This window comes from Malaclemys terrapin, chromosome 6 (assembly GCF_027887155.1).
Source record: "Malaclemys terrapin pileata isolate rMalTer1 chromosome 6, rMalTer1.hap1, whole genome shotgun sequence".
NCBI lineage: Eukaryota > Metazoa > Chordata > Testudines > Emydidae > Malaclemys > Malaclemys terrapin.
The window spans coordinates 98,852,351-98,871,219 of NC_071510.1; the positions used below are offsets into that span (position 1 = coordinate 98,852,351).

At 40.4% G+C, this 18,869-nt stretch overlaps 1 protein-coding gene across 2 annotated transcripts in view; it reads right to left on the bottom strand.

The window, feature by feature from the left end:
• Positions 1 to 18,869, bottom strand: part of MAP3K1 (mitogen-activated protein kinase kinase kinase 1) — a 109,265-nt gene that overhangs the window by 36,361 nt on the left and 54,035 nt on the right. For both annotated transcript variants that reach the window (XM_054032019.1, XM_054032018.1), the window contains exon 2: positions 991 to 1,141. In XM_054032019.1, the coding sequence (XP_053887994.1) occupies positions 991 to 1,141 (151 nt within the window). The remainder of the gene's footprint in view (positions 1 to 990; positions 1,142 to 18,869) is intronic.

Here is an 18,869-nt window from a genome sequence, read left to right on the forward strand (position 1 = left end):
GTTTGTGGTTAGTAAAATGATCATCTTCTAAATAAAGCAACAGAACACACTAACTTGAAGTCTGGTTTGGAAACATATGTACAATGTTTACATTTATTTGTTTCACATCTGATATATTCCCTTTATACTGAAATTATTAGCTATTCCCCAATTATTTTAGTGATCAGTGTTTGAGAGTCACATTTGAAATGCCAATGTGTGTGTATTATTAGATTAATTCCCATTCTGTTTTTCTTAGCAATCATATGTCCAAAATTAACATTCATTCATGTCTATAATGTTAAGTTTCTGCATGACTTATTTGCCACCTTTGGTGCTTCCAGGTTATAGCTGAAACTATTTATTAAGCAATCTGAAGTCAAGAAGAAGTGGCCAAGTTCTTTATTGTAAATAATTATGCTTTTGATCTTGCTCTTTTGCATGCATCTTTCAATGTTATTAGGACAAAACCAATCACAAGCCATCTTGCAGAAGAAGAGCAAAATGAACTACTTGCATTTTGGTTTACGTAAAGAATTTATCATGGAAAATGTTTTTTTCTCGTGATAATCACCTGTGCTAGACAAATGGGGGATTAATACATCAGAGTTTTAAGAATGTGATTTTTTTTTAAATTAGAAACAGAATTTTGGGGGGTTTTGACTGAGAAAAGGAAGAGAAAATGGTTTAAAGTTTTATTCTGTAAACAAAGCTACTTTGGATGTCAACAGAGGGCAGTGTTGTCACAATAATATTTTTAAGCAAAACAATATCAGCTGAGCTATTTGACTTTCTAAGTATCAAACACATTACAGATCTGTAAACTATACAGAATTAGCAACAATTCTTCAAACAGCCAATAAAAGTGAACAAAGGGACCATAACTAAGATACAGCGTAGTGGGGTTTTAAGAACAAATATTTATTAAGCCGTCTTGGCACTTTTCACAATTGTAAATAATCAGTAAAAAAAAATTCAAATTATTATTACCCTTTCTTGAACACTACTTACCACAGGGCCTCTCCTGCTTCTCCTTTCCAGCCATTCATGCTTCCAGGCTGGCATACATGTTGCCTTGAGTTTCTCCCTGATCATGCGCTCTTCTGGGCGGTCATCCATTTTCTGCAACCCCCTGAGGGTTTCTTTATTCTCCATGTCACGACTAAAATAAAGAAAAAACGAAAATAAAATCATAAATGTGATTGTCTTTAATTAAACTTAGAGACATAACACTGTGGTATTCTTAAACCTTGTACCATCATAAATTTCTCTCTCTCTTCTTACAATATAATTATCAAAACATTAATTCCAACTGGCTGGAGCAAGCCACTTAAGCGTTACTGTGAACAATCTGCTACCCTGCTATTTGGAGCATAACTGCTTTGAGGCATATTTACTTGAAATGTGTACTAGTCTGGGTATTAGACCTCCAATAAGAAAGGCTTCTTTATGAAATACTAATTTGAACCAAAACAAAAACCCCACATCAACCAATTCCCCGCCTCCAGAACCGCCCATAAAAAGCTCAGAAGTTTAAGGTTGCTCATACACCTATAGACACATGAAGGCTTGCAGTGTCTCATGTATTTTAAGACAATTTATAACATGAATAGTGTAGAAGATTTAGAAAGAGGAAGGTATAGTATAAAAATATGTCATGCCACAAGTTATTTGTGCAAAGAAAAGCTTAGTGAAAGCACTTAACACTTAATTTGTTTAAATTAGAAAGGGAAGTCATAAAAGTAAGGATTAGTTAAGAGCTGCTTTCTGGACTACTTTTGACTCAAAAGCATTCCCAGTCAGCTATCATCATAACAAAATATGTAGTCTGCTAATATCACTAAAATGAATGCTTATATGATTTTGACCTACAGCAAAGTAGTTGCCTGTGTTTACAGGCAACAAAAATACTCAAATACTTAAGTACACATGAGAACAGTCAGAAGGATTAACTGATTCTATAGAGCTCTCTGCCAAATCACCAAGAAAACCACATTCCTAGCCACAACACATGATTCCTTACCATGTTCTAGAAGTTAGTTCATTTAAAAGAAAATAAATTGTATTTTTTCAAAAAGCAAATCTATCGCCTAAACCCAATTAGACTGTCAATCTGAATGGATTTCAAAAATATTAAAAAAAAAATCAAATTAATGTGGAAAAAATAGGGCTTTTAATAATTTGTCTACACAGAACAAATAATTTGCATATTTGACGTTGTTTCATATATACACACAATCCCATCTTAACTTTCTGAAATGTTTATCTTAGTTATGCAGATAGAACTTCACTACTATACACTGTCTTCTATGAGTTTTTTGTAAGTAGTATTACTATTAGACAATCTGCAATACATAAATTATCTTTCCTGTGATAAAAATAAATTTAAAATGTCTCTTCTGTGCAACAATCCATATCTAATGGTGAAAAAGAGATTGTAAAGAATGAAAAAAAAATACTTTGATCAAATGTTTTTGTTGGCCCAAAACAGCATTGATCAATGTTACAAGAAATTTTTTCTCTCATTGTAGAGACAAAGGAAACAAACTATCTAGAGACAGGAAATATCTTTTTCCTGTTCAGTGCAGAACTGCCATACACAGATGGACACCAGAAAACAAAATATTTTCTTTTCTTTCAAGCAACATCCTCTAAACATACTGCTAATATGAGTTTGATTTTAGGTGTTTTATTGAAAGTGACCGATTAATCCTAAATTTCTAAATACAATAAAAATTCCATCCAAATAAGTAAACCATTTTAAACGCTGAAAAAGTCAGGCCCAATCTAAGTCATCAAGGAGATCAAATATATATTTAAACAAACCCAAAATTGGGATAGTCATATCTCTGCTGCATGAAAAAAGTGTCTGACTCCTAATATAAACAACAACAAATTCTTCAATATCGTGAAAGACAGAATATTATTTGTGTTTCTGTAGTAGTCAGAGTTCCAATCAAGAATGAGGCTCCACTGGGCTGAGGGCTACACAAGAATATACAAAATCACTCCCTAGCTTATATAGGGCCTTATTTATATTTCTTCCTTATTCAGCCAAAGCACCCCAGACGACTATGGGACTTTACCTGAATAAGAACTGGGCCCATATAATGGTACAGCCACAAAAATCTAGGTGAGAATTTGCCTTAGATATTTTAAACTACTTAAACATCTAAAATATACTGTAGCTGTAATTTCATGATACTAGCCATTTCAAATGCATGAAGACTTTTGTATACAAGACAGAAAAACTATGCAAGCAATAAGAGAATGAAGCATACTATTTCATCTGTTCACATAACCATGATTAACTTCCCAACTGATATAAAAAAAAGTCTTAGTGGCCCTTGAACTTGAATTCATGAACAATGTAATACAACAGTGAAGGCTTCACAATCTGTACTTGTTCTCTAAAAAGCAGAAGCAACTATCTGGTTCTCTCATGTGACAGTAAAACCAATATATTCTTACTTACAAAGAACTGTTGTTTTTAAATGTAGGTGGGATAGACCAGCTGAATCTGAAAGTGTTCTCTCTAGTAATCTAAGATAAGTTCTGCAATAGGGTATTCTGCAATGAAGTATCATATATTACCCCAGAACACTGTTTTGGGGGGGGCGGGGGGGAGTTTTTATGTCACTGAACTCAAATATAGTTTTAAGTGAAGGGCATTATTAAGAATTCTTGTACTGAGCATTTAAGACAATCCCCTCCCCCAATGTGTGCATGGAATATCCTTGTATCTTGCAATGTATTTTATAAACTGAGTTTATCCACAGTTGGGCCTGATCTTCATAACTAAGGCAAGACTCCCACTGACTAAAATGGGCAATGGCAATTTTGAGTCATGTTAGCAGGATTGGTTCCTATAGTACTCCATTTTAAAATCCTCAGAACAATAAAAATAGCTTTTGATGGATTTTGTGGACTGCACCACTCCAACAAATCATCAAGTGCCTGATCTTGCAAGGTGCTGAAGACTAACTCTGATCCAGAAAAGTTTTTAGGCACAAACTCAACTTTTAAGCATGGCAGTACTCCCAACTGAAGATTAACACTAAGCATGTGCTTAAGTGCTTTGCTATAGCAAATGGAGAGCACTTGGCTGAATTTTAACGTTAGATCTCTGCGAATAAAACTACTGCAATATTGCTAGCGGAATATAATAATCAGTAATTTTGTGTGCATGTACACACACACGTACACACACACACACATAATTTCAGTTCACTTTTAACCAAATATACTTATAAAAGCCACACTTTTGCCACTGATCATTTTTAGGACTACTACATAAAAGTATTCATATAATAAAAGATACAAATACAAGCTTAGGCAGTTTATTAATATTTGGAAGTTCACATATAATTAGGAAGAAGTATTTCTGATACACATTTTATGACCAACTGCTACAATGACATGAACTACTACTGAACCTACTTCTTATATTAAGTGTTTGAGATTCAAATACCAGAATATATAAATCTTTTATAACCTAAAATTAAATACCAAATGTTCAAAAACAAAATGGAAATTAGTTTCCAGTTACTGTTCCTGAATAACTTCACTACCACCACCTAAAGAATGTCAAATTATTAAATTATCCATCTATTCAATACACATTTTATAATCTGTCATTGTAGCGCAGTCTTTCCACTGCATCAGGTGGCCATGTATTCAAGTCACAAACTAGATTCAGATTTATATTTAATGCAGATGGCAGGACCTCAGAGAGAAAAAAGGTTACATTCCTTTGTCTGAGGGGTTAAACAGATGTTCTCTATCTGCACATGCAGTTAGAAATTAGATAACATCTCAGCACTATAAAAGTACAGTGCTATGTAAGTAAATTACATACAAAAGTCTATGTTAAAACAACATTAATTTAGGTTGCAAGGTCAAGCACTGGAAAAACATGAAATATCAGAATTAAGGTTGCCAGTGCAACTGTATCATCTGAGCATTTCACAAACACACAGATTGCATTTCAAATCAGAGAGTATTATCCTCATTTTACAGACGGGCTAATGGAAACAAAAAACTTGCCTGAAGCCTCACAGTGAATTACTGGCAGAACCTCATGACTTTCAACATTGAGTTCATTCCTTCAGATCATGCTGCTTTACTGCCAAAGTGTTGAGCATCCACAGCTCCTACTCCCTTCAGTTGTACTAGTGAGTGCTCAGTACTTCTGCAAATCAGACCCCAGGCATTCAAGCTGGGTACACAGAACTGAGGAACAGACAATTAGTGGCCACCTGCCAAAATTTGTGTTTAAGTGACTTGCTCAGCATCACACAGGAAGTCTGTGGCAGATGCATGAATAGAACGGAGTTTTTCTGCCTTAAACACCAGAATATTTTCTCTTCCTGAAACACACTGCCTATCTCATTCTCTACACATTCTAACTTCTACAGCAGGAAAGGAAGGATTCCTAAAAACAACAGCCACATTTAGTACACTGCCCCGATTCATTCCTTGAGCCCCATCCATCCTGTGCACTGACTGTGGCAGAGTCCTTTGGAAAAATGGTATGTGATCACATAAATTACAATGCATATACACAAGAGGGAAGAATTAGGGTTGCCTGGGCAGGCAACAGAGCTTTCAAGAGCCATGACCTACAACCTAAATGACTCGCTTTTCACATTTTTTACATGTAATTTCCTAAATTTATTTTTAAAGGTAAAAATAAATTATATTATGCAATTGTAATAACCCCCACATAATGCATCATCAGGCATTGAGAGACTAAGGGTAGGTCTATGCTGCAATTAAACTCCTGTGGCTGGCCCACACCATTTGACCTGGCTTGCAGGGCTCACGCTGCAGGGCTGTAAAATTTCAGCATAGACATCCAGGCTTGGGCTTGAGCCTGAGCTCTGGGTCCCATCGCCTGGGCTCCAGCCCAAGTCCAAACACCTACGCTACAATTTTACAGCTCCGAAGATCCCTGCGAGCCCTAGTCAGCTGGGTGTTTAACTGCAGTGTAGACATACCCTAAGTGACTTGTACTGGGTGTGTGGGCTGGACAGAACAAGCTTGACACTTCCCCCACCCAACTAAAAGTGCTCTGGCAGGAGCTGGTCTGCCTCTGGTCTCTGAAAACCCCAGGCAGCAGTGTGCTGCTGTTACACTGACAGCAAGAGACTTGGCTCTTCAGAATATTGGCTTGCTGCCAAAATTATTATGAGAAATGCTAACCAAAAATGAGAAGTGTTGATTTTCAACTTCCGATAGCTCAGCCAAACCTGAGTGGAATTTCATGGAGCAAGCAAAAGGCATATTCCTAGCCCAAAGGCTTTCTCCCTGATGAATTTCAAAAGTCTTCTCCAAACAATGCAGGTAGTAGAGCTTCTCAAAAAGATTACAAGAATCATGTATTATGGAAAGTTTTAGGCAACCTAAATACAGAAGTTGTTGCCAGCTCCTCATATAATAATGAAGTGAAAGATTCCATAGAAGTTTCCTAAAAAGTAGGTTTCTGAATTGCGTTCATAACAGTGAAACAGAGAGAGTGTGTCCATAGCTTTGTGAAAACTATTGCTTTTCACATGACTGTCTCAGGCTAGGTCTGGGGGGGAGGGGGAGGAGAATCGATTTAAGATACGCAAATTCAGCTACGCAAATAGCGTAGCTGAATTCGATGTATCCTATTTGACTTACCCCGCTGTGAGGACAGTGGCAAATCGACCGCTGCGACTCCCCCGTCGACGGTGCTTACTCCTCCTGACGAGGTGGGAGTACGCATGTCGATTCGGGGATCAATTTATCCGTCTAGATGAGACGCGATAAATCGATCCCTGGGAGATCAATTTCTATCCGCCGATCCGGGCGGGTAGTGTAGACTAGCCCTGACTCATCTAATAGGAGCACTGCACTGCCAATTTTGAATAACTATTTTACCTCAAATATATAAAGTTCAATAGGACCAATGCATTATATTAATAGTCTATGTTAAATAAAATGTTATATAACATTGTGGAATGCAGATTATTTTTTTTAATTATTATTTTTCTCAAAATTCTTTTTTTTTTTTTTTTAATTTGATGGTTTGTTATCTATCTATTTTGTACTGCTTTGTAAGGCCTGATTTTCTAAAACACAGTATTGCCCTTCAATGACAATTTTAACAAAAAGCATAGGGTACATAAACTACATTATTTCTTTTTAACAAAATAAAGTTGCCTATTTTAAATGGCATGTAAGCAGTCCAAAGCAAATTTTATTTTTTGAAAGTTCAATGTACTGAATACTGATTTTCTAGTAGTAAAGTACTATTTTTCATTAGACCAAGGGCAGCTCTAATCCATCTGTCTGCGGCTCTCAACAATTGCAAACTATTAAGAAAGAAAACAAGGCATGTAACTAGCTTCTTCAGATAAGTAGTTTATTTAGGATACAGGTAAACTGACTTCTCCCATTAGTAGTAGAAAAACTAGGGGGGGGGAAAGCCCCGCAACATCTGAAAACAGGTAAGGGCAAATTCACTAGTAAAAGAAAAGCTCTGTCTGCCCTATCCATAAATAGGTAAGAAAAAAAATCTAATTAGTAACTGTTTACATTTATGTGCCCACCTCAAGAAAGTTAGCATGTTTGACATGTGGGATCCTTAAAAGCAAACAATCTATTCTTTAGATCCTATCTTCTGGTCGCTAACATTTCAGTAATACTTTCAATGTTTTCCTCTTGTGTGTCTAAAATATTATTCTTTATTACCACCAGGATTTTTTTTAAAAAGGAAACTAGCTTGTTCAGAGTATGAAAATATGGAAGAAAGGAGAATTGCCCATTATTCATCCCTAAATCCTTAACCTAGATCTACTGTCTTTTCTACATTGGGAATGCTTACGCTGCATCTGGAAAGCACTTTATCCTGTGAGAGAGAACCTTAAAGGTTCTCTGCCTTCTCTCCCCAAACAGTCATCTACCCATAAAGACAACTATAAACACACACATTTATGGAAATTTGATATGCTAATGACATGCTAGTCAGAGAGGACAACTGGCTATATATAATAAAGAATGAAATATTCAAAAGCTCTAACTAGACAAGTAGAATCATCATAATGAAATTTATTAAAACTCTATAAGGAGGTAGTGAATGAGAAAGCTTCTACTTCTGGAAGAACAAGGGTCTCTAAGACCAAAATCTTCAAAGCTGGATACCTAATATTAGGTACCTAAATAAGTGGCCTGAATTGCAGAGGTGCTGAACACGGAGCTACTGTTCCTCGGCACCTCTGAAATTCACGCCGTATATTTAGGTAACTAAATATGGGTTGCACTACTCATTTTGAATTACTTATTTTGTACCTTAGGCACACAAATTCATGTAGCTATTTAAGAAGAGCACTCCTGAATAAGCAGGATAATAAATACTGACTTATGCTGCAAGACAGTGCTTGCAAAAGAGTTGATGAAATGGGCTTATCGCCTTAAAATAGAAAGCAAATAATCACATAAAAAAGGAATACAATAACAGATCCTAGATCTATTTAATCTGCCTTTCAGGACTGCTATGCCAATTTATATGTATTGCAGTACACAAATTCTATGAAGCAGATACAAATATTTTTTAAAAAGTAAAAGTAAAACTATCAATTCTTTCAGAATATGAGAATCTCTGGGCATAGATTCAAAGGGCTATTAATAAGTGAAGTTTGGGGAAAACTTAGTATTCTCTGTCTCTACAGCCCAATTCTTTAAAACTTTTAGGCAAGAACTTGTTCCTTTATTAAGGAGCGTGCTGAAATTCTAGACAACAGAAGTCTCATAGAAAGTATACACTAGAGCCCCCCAAACTATGGGGTGCACGGAGGAACATTCAGGGGGGCATAGCTGGGGCCCAGGCCAGCCCCTACATGGTATTAGCCACTGACTGAAGACAGTATACTGAGCTAGATGGACCATTGGTCTGACCCAGTATGGACATTCTTATGTTCTTATCTATATACATGTACATCTAGATATAAAAATTATTCTAAAATATTGGCAACAAGAGGTTTATCAAACAATTCAAACAAAAAAATTCAACATGTTTATTACTGGAAGGTAATCTTCAGATAATCTAGGATGTACACAACTAAATCTACTATGCCTGATCTAAGAAACTGGAATCTGCTTTATCATCTCAATTCAATGAAGGCCTTCAACTGGGTTGAGAGGCTATTGTTGGTTACTTACTTTTAAAAACAATATCAACAGTATAACTTATTTTCTTACACAGGTATCAAGAGAGAAAGGTAATTACAAATTTAAACACCAAGTGCATGTCTTGTAAGTGCAGAGCTTAGGTAAATGACTCCCTCCCAGAAATAATGCCACTAAAAAGGGGAATGAGATAAGGGTGTGTGTTATTCTATTTGTTTGAACAACAGAACTGTCTACTGGGGGGAGGGAGAGGGGAAACCAACAAGAATGTTACAAGACCCAAAATTGAAACCACAGGGAAAAAAAAAATACCCCTCTATGTAAATAACATAAGCACGGCCATACTGGGTCAGACCAATGGTCCACCTAGCCCAGTATCCTGTCCTCCAACAGTGGCCAATGCCAAATGCTTCAGAGGGAGTGAACAGAACAGGCAATCATCGAGTGATCCATCCCAGCTTCTGGCAAACAGAGGGTAGGGACACTCAGAGCATGGGTTGCATCCCAGACCATTTTGGCTAATCACTATTGACACACCTATCCTCTAGGACCTTATCTAGTTCTTTTTGAATCCTGTTATAGCTTTGGCCTTCACATCATCATCTCCTAGCAACGACTTCCACAGGTTGACTGTGTGCTGCGTGAAGAAGTACTTCCTCCTTTTCTTTGTTTTAAACCTGCTGCCTATTAATTTCATTGGGTGATCCCTGGTTCTTGTGTTATGTGAAAAATAAATAACACTTCCTTAATGATGGGTGAGGAGAAAGTGAAGATTTTATAGACCTCTATCATATTTCCCCCCATCCCACTCTTAGTTTTCTCTTTTCCAAGCTGAAAAGTCCCAGTCTTTTTAATCTCTCCTCATATGGAAGTTGTTACATACCCCTAATAATTTTTGTTGTCCTTCTCTGTACCTTTTCCAATTCTAATATGTCTTTTTTGAGATTAGGTGACCAGAAATACATGCATTATTCAAGGCATTGGCATACCCTGGATTTATATAGAGGCATTATGACATATTACTGCATCTTATTCAATTCTCATCTTTTGTGCCAGCAGTTCTCCAAGAGCTAGCTAGCTTTAGCCAAGTCTTGGGCTACAAAGTAAATATTTTAAAAAGTTAGTGTATATACTAATGATACAAGAAAATATAGTAAAGCCCAAAATGTCATGTGTTCTCTAACGGATCTCAGAAAGAGAGAAAGAAAGGAAGAAATCTTAAATATATGCAAGTGAAACTCATTTTATAAAACTAACTTCCCTCATCTTCTGCAAAAATTCAAGAAGGAAGCCAAAGCCTGAAATAAACAATACAAGTAAATTAGGGGTTCTCAAACTTCATTGCACCGTGACCCCCATATGACAACAAAAATTACTTCACAACCCCAGGAGGAGGGACCAAAGCCTGAGCCTGCCAGAGCCCTACTTCCCCGGGTCGGGGGGGGGAGAGGGGGGGGAGAAGAGGGAGAGGGAGGCGCAAAGCCAGAGCCTCACCAGTCTGGGCAATGGGGGCCAAAGCTGACGCTCAAGTGCTTCAGCCGTAGGCAGGGGGCTTGCAACCTGAGCCCCGCCGTCCAGGGCTGAAGTCACGTAACCTTTCCATACTCAATGCTTATAAAACAGAAGTTACTGTATTTTTTTTTTTTTTTTTTTTACTACCGATTATAAAGGGGCACTGAGGCCTTAATTAGTGGTTGTAAAGTTCTTTACAATTTTTGGATGGAATCCAGTGAAAAGCTTGGGAATCTTAAAAAGAACCACAATCAGGTATAGATTACAACTGCTTTCAAGAAAAATCCAATGAAAAAGAAGTAGCCATGTCATTAAAGGGGACTGCTCAAAGATGGGAGTCTTCTTTTTAATATCCAGAGGGTTTTTTATTCAAAATTCAAATCAGTAAACCAAGAAATGTTTTTTGCAATATTTTTGCAAAATTTCTTCAGCCATTGCTTCTCCTGTAATCCATATTGAATTCTCTGGAAAGAATTTGTATGTCTATGCGTACAGTGCTGCAGCACATCTGGTGAAGACACTCTATGCTGGCGGGGAGAGAGAGAGAGAGAGAGCTCTCCTGTGGACAAAAAAGAAACTACCTTCATGAGTGGCATAAACTATGTTGGCGGCAGAACTGACTCCAGGCACCAGCCGACCAAGCACGTGCTTGGAGCAGCACCTTGTAAGGGGCGGCCAATCTTGGGGTGGCGGGCCGGCGCTCGGGGTTTTTGTTTGTTTGTTTTGGTTCAGCAGGGCGGCACTGGGGGGGTTGTTTTTGGTTCGGTGGGGCGGCACTGGGGGTTTTTTTGGTTTGGTTTTTGGTTCAGTGCTTGGGGGGGGCGTTGTTTTTGGTTCAGCGGGGCGGCGCTGGGGGGGGGAGGGAGGAAGGGTTTGTTATGGCGGGGCTTTTTTTTTTTTTTGGCGCTTGGGGCGGCAAACAAGTTAGAGATGGCCCTGGTCGGCGGGTGCACATCAACACTTGTGTCGGTGTAATTTATGTTGCTCGGGGGTGGAACATTCACACCCCCGGGCGACATAAGTTTTGCTGACATAAGCTGTAGTGTAGACATAGCCTTAGACTTCTCACTTTTGTGTTTGACAGGTACTGTGACTTTTCCAGGAGCCTGAATTTGGTAGAGCATGCTGTGCCTCAATAGATAAAGGAAAATGATTCTGCCTATTTATTTCTCTAGGCTATTTTGAAAGGAAAAGCTGCGATCCAACACGACCCTGGGCTTTAATTGTCCACAATCTATCCTCAAATACTGTAGAAATTAGTCTGTTTAATATACGTTGCATTTCAGCTGCCTCGGAGCAGTATGCTTTGATGGTAACTAAATATAATCAAGCTACTGTTGTGTGTGTGTTAGATTGGTGTGTGTGTTATATGTTCTAAAGTGGCATAGTTTCCCAGATAAATGTAGTTTTATTTGGACCTTTTATTGATAGATGGCTATTGTTGGTAAACTGCCACATTTCCTGGGTACTTGTTAAAGATAAAGGAGAATAGACAGCGTCTAAGATGTCAGGATCCCTATAGGGAATGAATACAGAAACTTACTGCGAGGCCTTTTGTTATCAAATTCTATTTACATGGAATTTGCTGTCTGCAACTCTTAAGATCATTGGAGCTGCAAAGTTGGAGCTTTAGTAGAGTGGGATTTCCTTGATATTCTGCTTACATATTTCTCTTGTATTAATTTGTGGTTTTGCAATTTATTTTAGATTAATGTTTTTGAAAATACTGATTATATCCCCCTCTCCTTTCCCATCAGAACCTCCTTTCAAAAGAGGTAGAAAGTTAGTGGGTTTTCACGAACTATCAAAATAATGAATTAGATGAATCAAGTGGCCATATCCCAAAGTACATTGCATTTGACGAGTATACTGCAGGGACAGTACACATATTACATACTGGAAGTTGTAAAGTACATAGAAGCATAAGCAGGATAAGAGTACAAAATATATCTTTATTTCAGAGCCAGGAACACATGTAGGAGGCACAGGAGAAATCATACCCTGAATCAGTAGTAGACTATATGCTCATCAGATTCTAGTTCATCCGCATATTCCGTTTTGGTTGTTTGGGCTTTTTACAACCATTTTGATTTTAGGTTGCCTCACTAAAGAGTCAGTTTTTATCAGGCAGTATTTTGGGGCCATTCACCTTCTCAACACACTCTGGATAAAATTAGCTCTCTGATTTAGGAGTCAGCCTATCAGCTGAAACCATAATCATCATTTTTAGCCAGGCACTCTTGAAATTCTTGATGGCATTCACTTTTTTTTTGGCCTCTCTCTTCAGAGAGAATCATGTCACACCATCTTCCCCCCTCCACCCCCCGCCAATCTCCACCCTCAGTTCCTCCTGCAAACAAATCTGTTCTCACTATTAGCCCAGAAATTGAGCTATATTTACCTTGCCTCCAACATGTATTCGGATTAAATTTACTCAGCAGCAACTTGCTTTGTTGAATTGGAGTACAGCTTTTGCAAAATAGACTCTTATTTGTTTCATTGGATATCTTTTGTGTTTTGTACAGCATGGAGTACACTGTGTTTAACAAATAACGGAGGTCTAGAAAATGAAAATCCTCGATTCTATTCTTGATGGAGGTGCATGGAGTTTAGCTGGCAGCAGTTGCTTGTGCCTATGGCTTCATTTTGATAGTGTACCGTAGATAGGGTGAATGCTCCATTCATAGTGGAACATGCACAATCAATGAAGCACAAGCGACCAGGGAGCTTTGCGAACAGGGGCTGCTAACAGGGAGTTTCGCAAGGGAGTTCTCCAGGTGAAGGAGGAGCAATACAGCAACCTTTTGGGGTAAGTGACTGTCTGTAGTGTGTGTTTGTTTGTGTTTGAGGGTTACTTGCTGTGTGCTGAGCTTGTGTTTGTCAGTCTGTTTGTTTGTTTTGGTTGTTTGAAGGACCGTGTGCTGTGGCTGGCAGTTGGAAGCTGTGAGCTTCAAAGGAAGGTTTGAAAGCTAGAAGCCTCTGGTAAGTGGCTGAGCCTTAATCAGTGGGCGGGGCATTCATACAGGCCAGGGCTTTATAAAGCAGCGCACAAGCGACCAGGGGCTGCTAACAGGGAGTTTCGCAAGGGAGTTCTCCAGGTGAAGGAGGAGCAATACAGCAACCTTTTGGGGTAAGTGACTGTCTGTAGTGTGTGTTTGTTTGTGTTTGAGGGTTACTTGCTGTGTGCTGAGCTTGTGTTTGTCAGTCTGTTTGTTTGTTTTGGTTGTTTGAAGGACCGTGTGCTGTGGCTGGCAGTTGGAAGCTGTGAGCTTCAAAGGAAGGTTTGAAAGCTAGAAGCCTCTGGTAAGTGGCTGAGCCTTAATCAGTGGGCGGGGCATTCATACAGGCCAGGGCTTTATAAAGCAGCGCACAAGCGACCAGGGGCTGCTAACAGGGAGTTTCGCAAGGGAGTTCTCCAGGTGAAGGAGGAGCAATACAGCAACCTTTTGGGGTAAGTGACTGTCTGTAGTGTGTGTTTGTTTGTGTTTGAGGGTTACTTGCTGTGTGCTGAGCTTGTGTTTGTCAGTCTGTTTGTTTGTTTTGGTTGTTTGAAGGACCGTGTGCTGTGGCTGGCAGTTGGAAGCTGTGAGCTTCAAAGGAAGGTTTGAAAGCTAGAAGCCTCTGGTAAGTGGCTGAGCCTTAATCAGTGGGCGGGGCATTCATACAGGCCAGGGCTTTATAAAGCAGCGCACAAGCGACCAGGGGCTGCTAACAGGGAGTTTCGCAAGGGAGTTTGGAAGGGGAGCAGGAAGGGGGCGAGGGTCCCTTGCCGGTTCCATCTGTTTTCTCTTGATTCCCCTTAATACCTATAAAGCAACTACATTCTAACTGTTTGCTTAAACAACCCTTTCAGCTGACAGGGGGCTGCAGACGGGAGTTTGACAGAGGGAGGCTTACGATGGTTAGGAAGACCCGCAACACCTGTGCCAGCACTGCTATTGTCTCCTCCACCTGTGCCTGTAGCCAGACAGAGTGCCTAAGCATGGATGCCTCTACCCAGATCCTGGTGTGGTTTTGCAAAGACTGTAACTTGCAATTTCCACTTACGGATATCCAGGCTGGGGGGACCATCCAATGTGAAAGGTGCCTGCTGGTGGAATCTCTCAGGCAGCAGGTGAGAGAGCTACAGGAGGAGGTGGCTAGGTTGAGGAGCATCCGTATCCACGAGCAATTCCTCGACAGTGTCCATGTGGAGACAGCTGAGGTAGCTGTCCCAGTACACAGGACTGCTGATACACCACTGGTGGAGGAGGAGATGGCTCAGGGTGGACGCTGGCAGCTGGTTACTTCTGGCAGCAGGCAGTGCTCCACCCTTGCTCCGAACCCTCCTGCCGTGGTTATAGGTAACCGTTATGCTCTTCTTGATACAGGAAAGAAGGAATCACTCCCTACAGTAAAGGAGGAGAAGCCTCGTACCCCTAAGGCTGGAGAGTCTGCTGCCACCACTGCGAATAGGAAACGTAGGGTAGTGGTGGTCGGAGACTCTCTGCTGAGGGGGACGGAGGCGCCCATCTGTCGCCCTGACATTTCATCTCGAGAGGTATGCTGCCTGCCGGGGGCCCGTATCCGAGACGTTACGGAGGCATTGTCGAGGATTATCCGGCCCTCTGACTACTACCCCATGCTACTCATCCATGTGGGCACAAATGATACTGCGCGGTGTGACACTGAGCGGATCAAGAGTGACTACAGGGCTCTGGGAGCACGGGTGAAGGAGTTTGGAGCACAGGTGGTATTCTCTTCAATTCTTCCTGTTAAAGGTAGGGGCCCGGGCAGAGACAGATGCATCATGGAGGTGAATGCCTGGCTGCGAAGATGGTGTCACCAGGAGGGCTTTGGCTTCCTAGACCATGGGATGCTATTCGAGGAAGGACTGCTAGGCAGAGATGGCGTTCACCTTTCGAGGAGAGGGAAGACCCTATTCGGACACAGACTGGCTAACCTAGTGAGGAGGGCTTTAAACTAGGTTCGACGGGGACAGGTGAGCAAAGCCCACAGGTAAGTGGGGAACATGGAGACCGGGGAAATGAGTCGGAAACAAGAGGGAGTGTGGGCTATATTGGCAGAGAGAAAGGAGAGTCAGGAAAAAACTGGGAGGAAAGATCAAACCAGTATTTTAGATGCCTATATACAAATGCGAGAAGTATGGGGAATAAGCAGGAAGAACTGGAAGTGCTAATAAATAAATACAACTATGACATTGTTGGCATCACTGAAACTTGGTGGGATAATACACATGATTGGAATGTTGGTGTGGATGGGTACAGCTTGCTCAGGAAGGATAGACAGGGGAAAAAGGGAGGAGGTGTTGCCTTATATATTAAAAATGTACACACTTGGACAGAGGTAGAGATGGACATAGGAGACGGAAGTGTTGAGAGTCTCTGGGTTAGGCTTAAAGGGGCAAAAAACAAGGGAGATGTCATGCTAGGCGTCTACTACAGGCCACCTAACCAGGTGGAAGAGGTGGATGAGGCTTTTTTCAAGCAACTAACAAAATCATCCAAAGCCCAAGACTTGGTGGTGATGGGGGACTTCAACTATCCGGATATATGTTGGGAAAATAACACAGCGGGGAACAGACTATCCAACAAATTCTTGGACTGCATTGGAGACAACTTTTTATTTCAGAAGGTTGAAAAAGCTACTAGGGGGGAAGCTGTTCTAGACTTGATTTTAACAAATAGGGAGGAACTCGTTGAGAATGTGAAAGTAGAAGGCAGCCTGGGTGAAAGTGATCATGAAATCATAGACTTTGCAATTCTAAGGAAGGGTAGAAGGGAGAACAGCAAAATAGAGACAATGGATTTCAGGAAGGCAGATTTTGGGAAGCTCAGAGAGCTGATAGGTAAGGTCCCATGGGAATCAAGACTGAGGGGAAAAACAACTGAGGAGAGTTGGCAGTTTTTCAAAGGGACACTATTAAGGGCCCAAAAGCAAGCTATTCCGCTGGTTAGGAAAGATAGAAAATGTGGCAAAAGACCACCTTGGCTTAACCACGAGATCTTGCACGATCTAAAAAATAAAAAGGAGTCATATAAAAAATGGAAACTAGGACAGATTACAAAGGATGAATATAGGCAAACAACACAGGAATGCAGGGGCAAGATTAGAAAGGCAAAGGCACAAAATGAGCTCAAACTAGCTACGGGAATAAAAGGAAACAAGAAGACTTTTTATCAATACATTAGAAGCAAGAGGAAGACCAAAGACAGGGTAGGCCCACTGCTTAGTGAAGAGGGAGAAACAGTAACAGGAAACTTGGAAATGGCAGAGATGCTTAATGACTTCTTTGTTTCGGTCTTCACCGAGAAGTCTGAAGGAATGCCTAACATAGTGAATGCTAATGGGAAGGGGGTAGGTTTAGCGGATAAAATAAAAAAAGAACAAGTTAAAAATCACTTAGAAAAGTTAGATGCCTGCAAGTCACCCGGGCCTGATGAAATGCATCCTAGAATACTCAAGGAGCTAATAGAGGAGGTATCTGAGCCTCTAGCTATTATCTTTGGAAAGTCATGGGAGACGGGAGAGATTCCAGAAGACTGGAAAAGGGCAAATATAGTGCCCATCTATAAAAAGGGAACTAAAAACAACCCAGGTAACTACAGACCAGTTAGTTTAACTTCTGTGCCAGGGAAGATAATGGAGCAAGTAATTAAGGAAATCATCTGCCAACACTTGGAAGGTGGTAAGGTGATAGGGAATAGCCAGCATGGATTTGTGAAGAACAAATCATGTCAAACCAATCTGATAGCTTTCTTTGATAGGATAACGAGCCTTGTGGATAAGGGTGAAGCGGTGGATGTGGTATACCTAGACTTTAGTAAGGCATTTGATACGGTCTCGCATGATATTCTTATCGATAAACTAGGCAAATACAAATTAGATGGGGCTACTATAAGGTGGGTGCATAACTGGCTGGATAATCGTACTCAGAGAGTTGTTATTAATGGTTCCCAATCCTGCTGGAAAGGCGTAACGAGTGGGGTACCGCAGGGGTCTGTTTTGGGACCGGCTCTGTTCAATATCTTCATCAACGACTTAGATATTGGCATAGAAAGTACGCTTATTAAGTTTGCGGATGATACCAAACTGGGAGGGATTGCAACTACTTTGGAGGACAGGGTCATAATTCAAAATGATCTGGACAAATTGGAGAAATGGTCTGAGTTAAACAGGATGAAGTTTAACAAAGACAAATGCAAAGTGCTCCACTTAGGAAGGAAAAATCAATTTCACACATACAGAATGGGAAAAGACTGTCTAGGAAGGAGTACGGCAGAAAGGGATCTAGGGGTTATAGTGGACCACAAGCTAAATATGAGTCAACAGTGTGATGCTGTTGCAAACAAAGCAAACATGATTCTGGGATGCATTAACAGGTGTGTTGTGAGCAAGACACGAGAAGTCATTCTTCCGCTCTACTCTGCTCTGGTTAGGCCTCAGCTGGAGTATTGTGTCCAGTTCTGGGCGCCGCATTTTAAAAAAGATGTGGAGAAACTGGAAAGGGTCCAAAGAAGAGCAACAAGAATGATTAAAGGTCTTGAGAACATGACCTATGAAGGAAGGCTGAAAGAATTGGGTTTGTTTAGTTTGGAAAAGAGAAGACTGAGAGGGGACATGATAGCAGTTTTCAGGTATATAAAAGGGTGTCATAAGGAGGAGGGAGAGAACTTGTTCACCTTAGCCTCTAAGGATAGAACCAGAAACAATGGGTTTAAACTGCAGCAAGGGAGGTCTAGATTGGACATTAGGAAAAAGTTCCTAACTGTCAGGGTGGTTAAACACTGGAACAAATTGCCTAGGGAGGTTGTGGAATCTCCGTCTCTGGAGATATTTAAGGGTAGGTTAGATAAATGTCTACTAGGGATGGTCTAGGCAGTATTTGGTCCTGCCATGCGGGCAGGGGACTGGACTCGATGACCTCTCGAGGTCCCTTCCAGTCCTAGAATCTATGAATCTATGAATCTACCATCCTTTTGTCCTGGCCCCACCACAAGTGTGCGGCCACAATTAGTGGCTCTAGGGGGCTCTGTCTGCTACTGCCCCCCCGAATTAGATGTTTGCTCAGTAACAGGCTTTTTTATATCCATGCCCTGGAAGCTTTGGGATCAGTAAGACACTGATCCCGTATAGACTTACACACATGCTTAACTTTATGCCTGTGAGTAGTCCCATTGACTCATAGTACATAAAATTAAGTATGTGCCTAAGGGCACATCTTC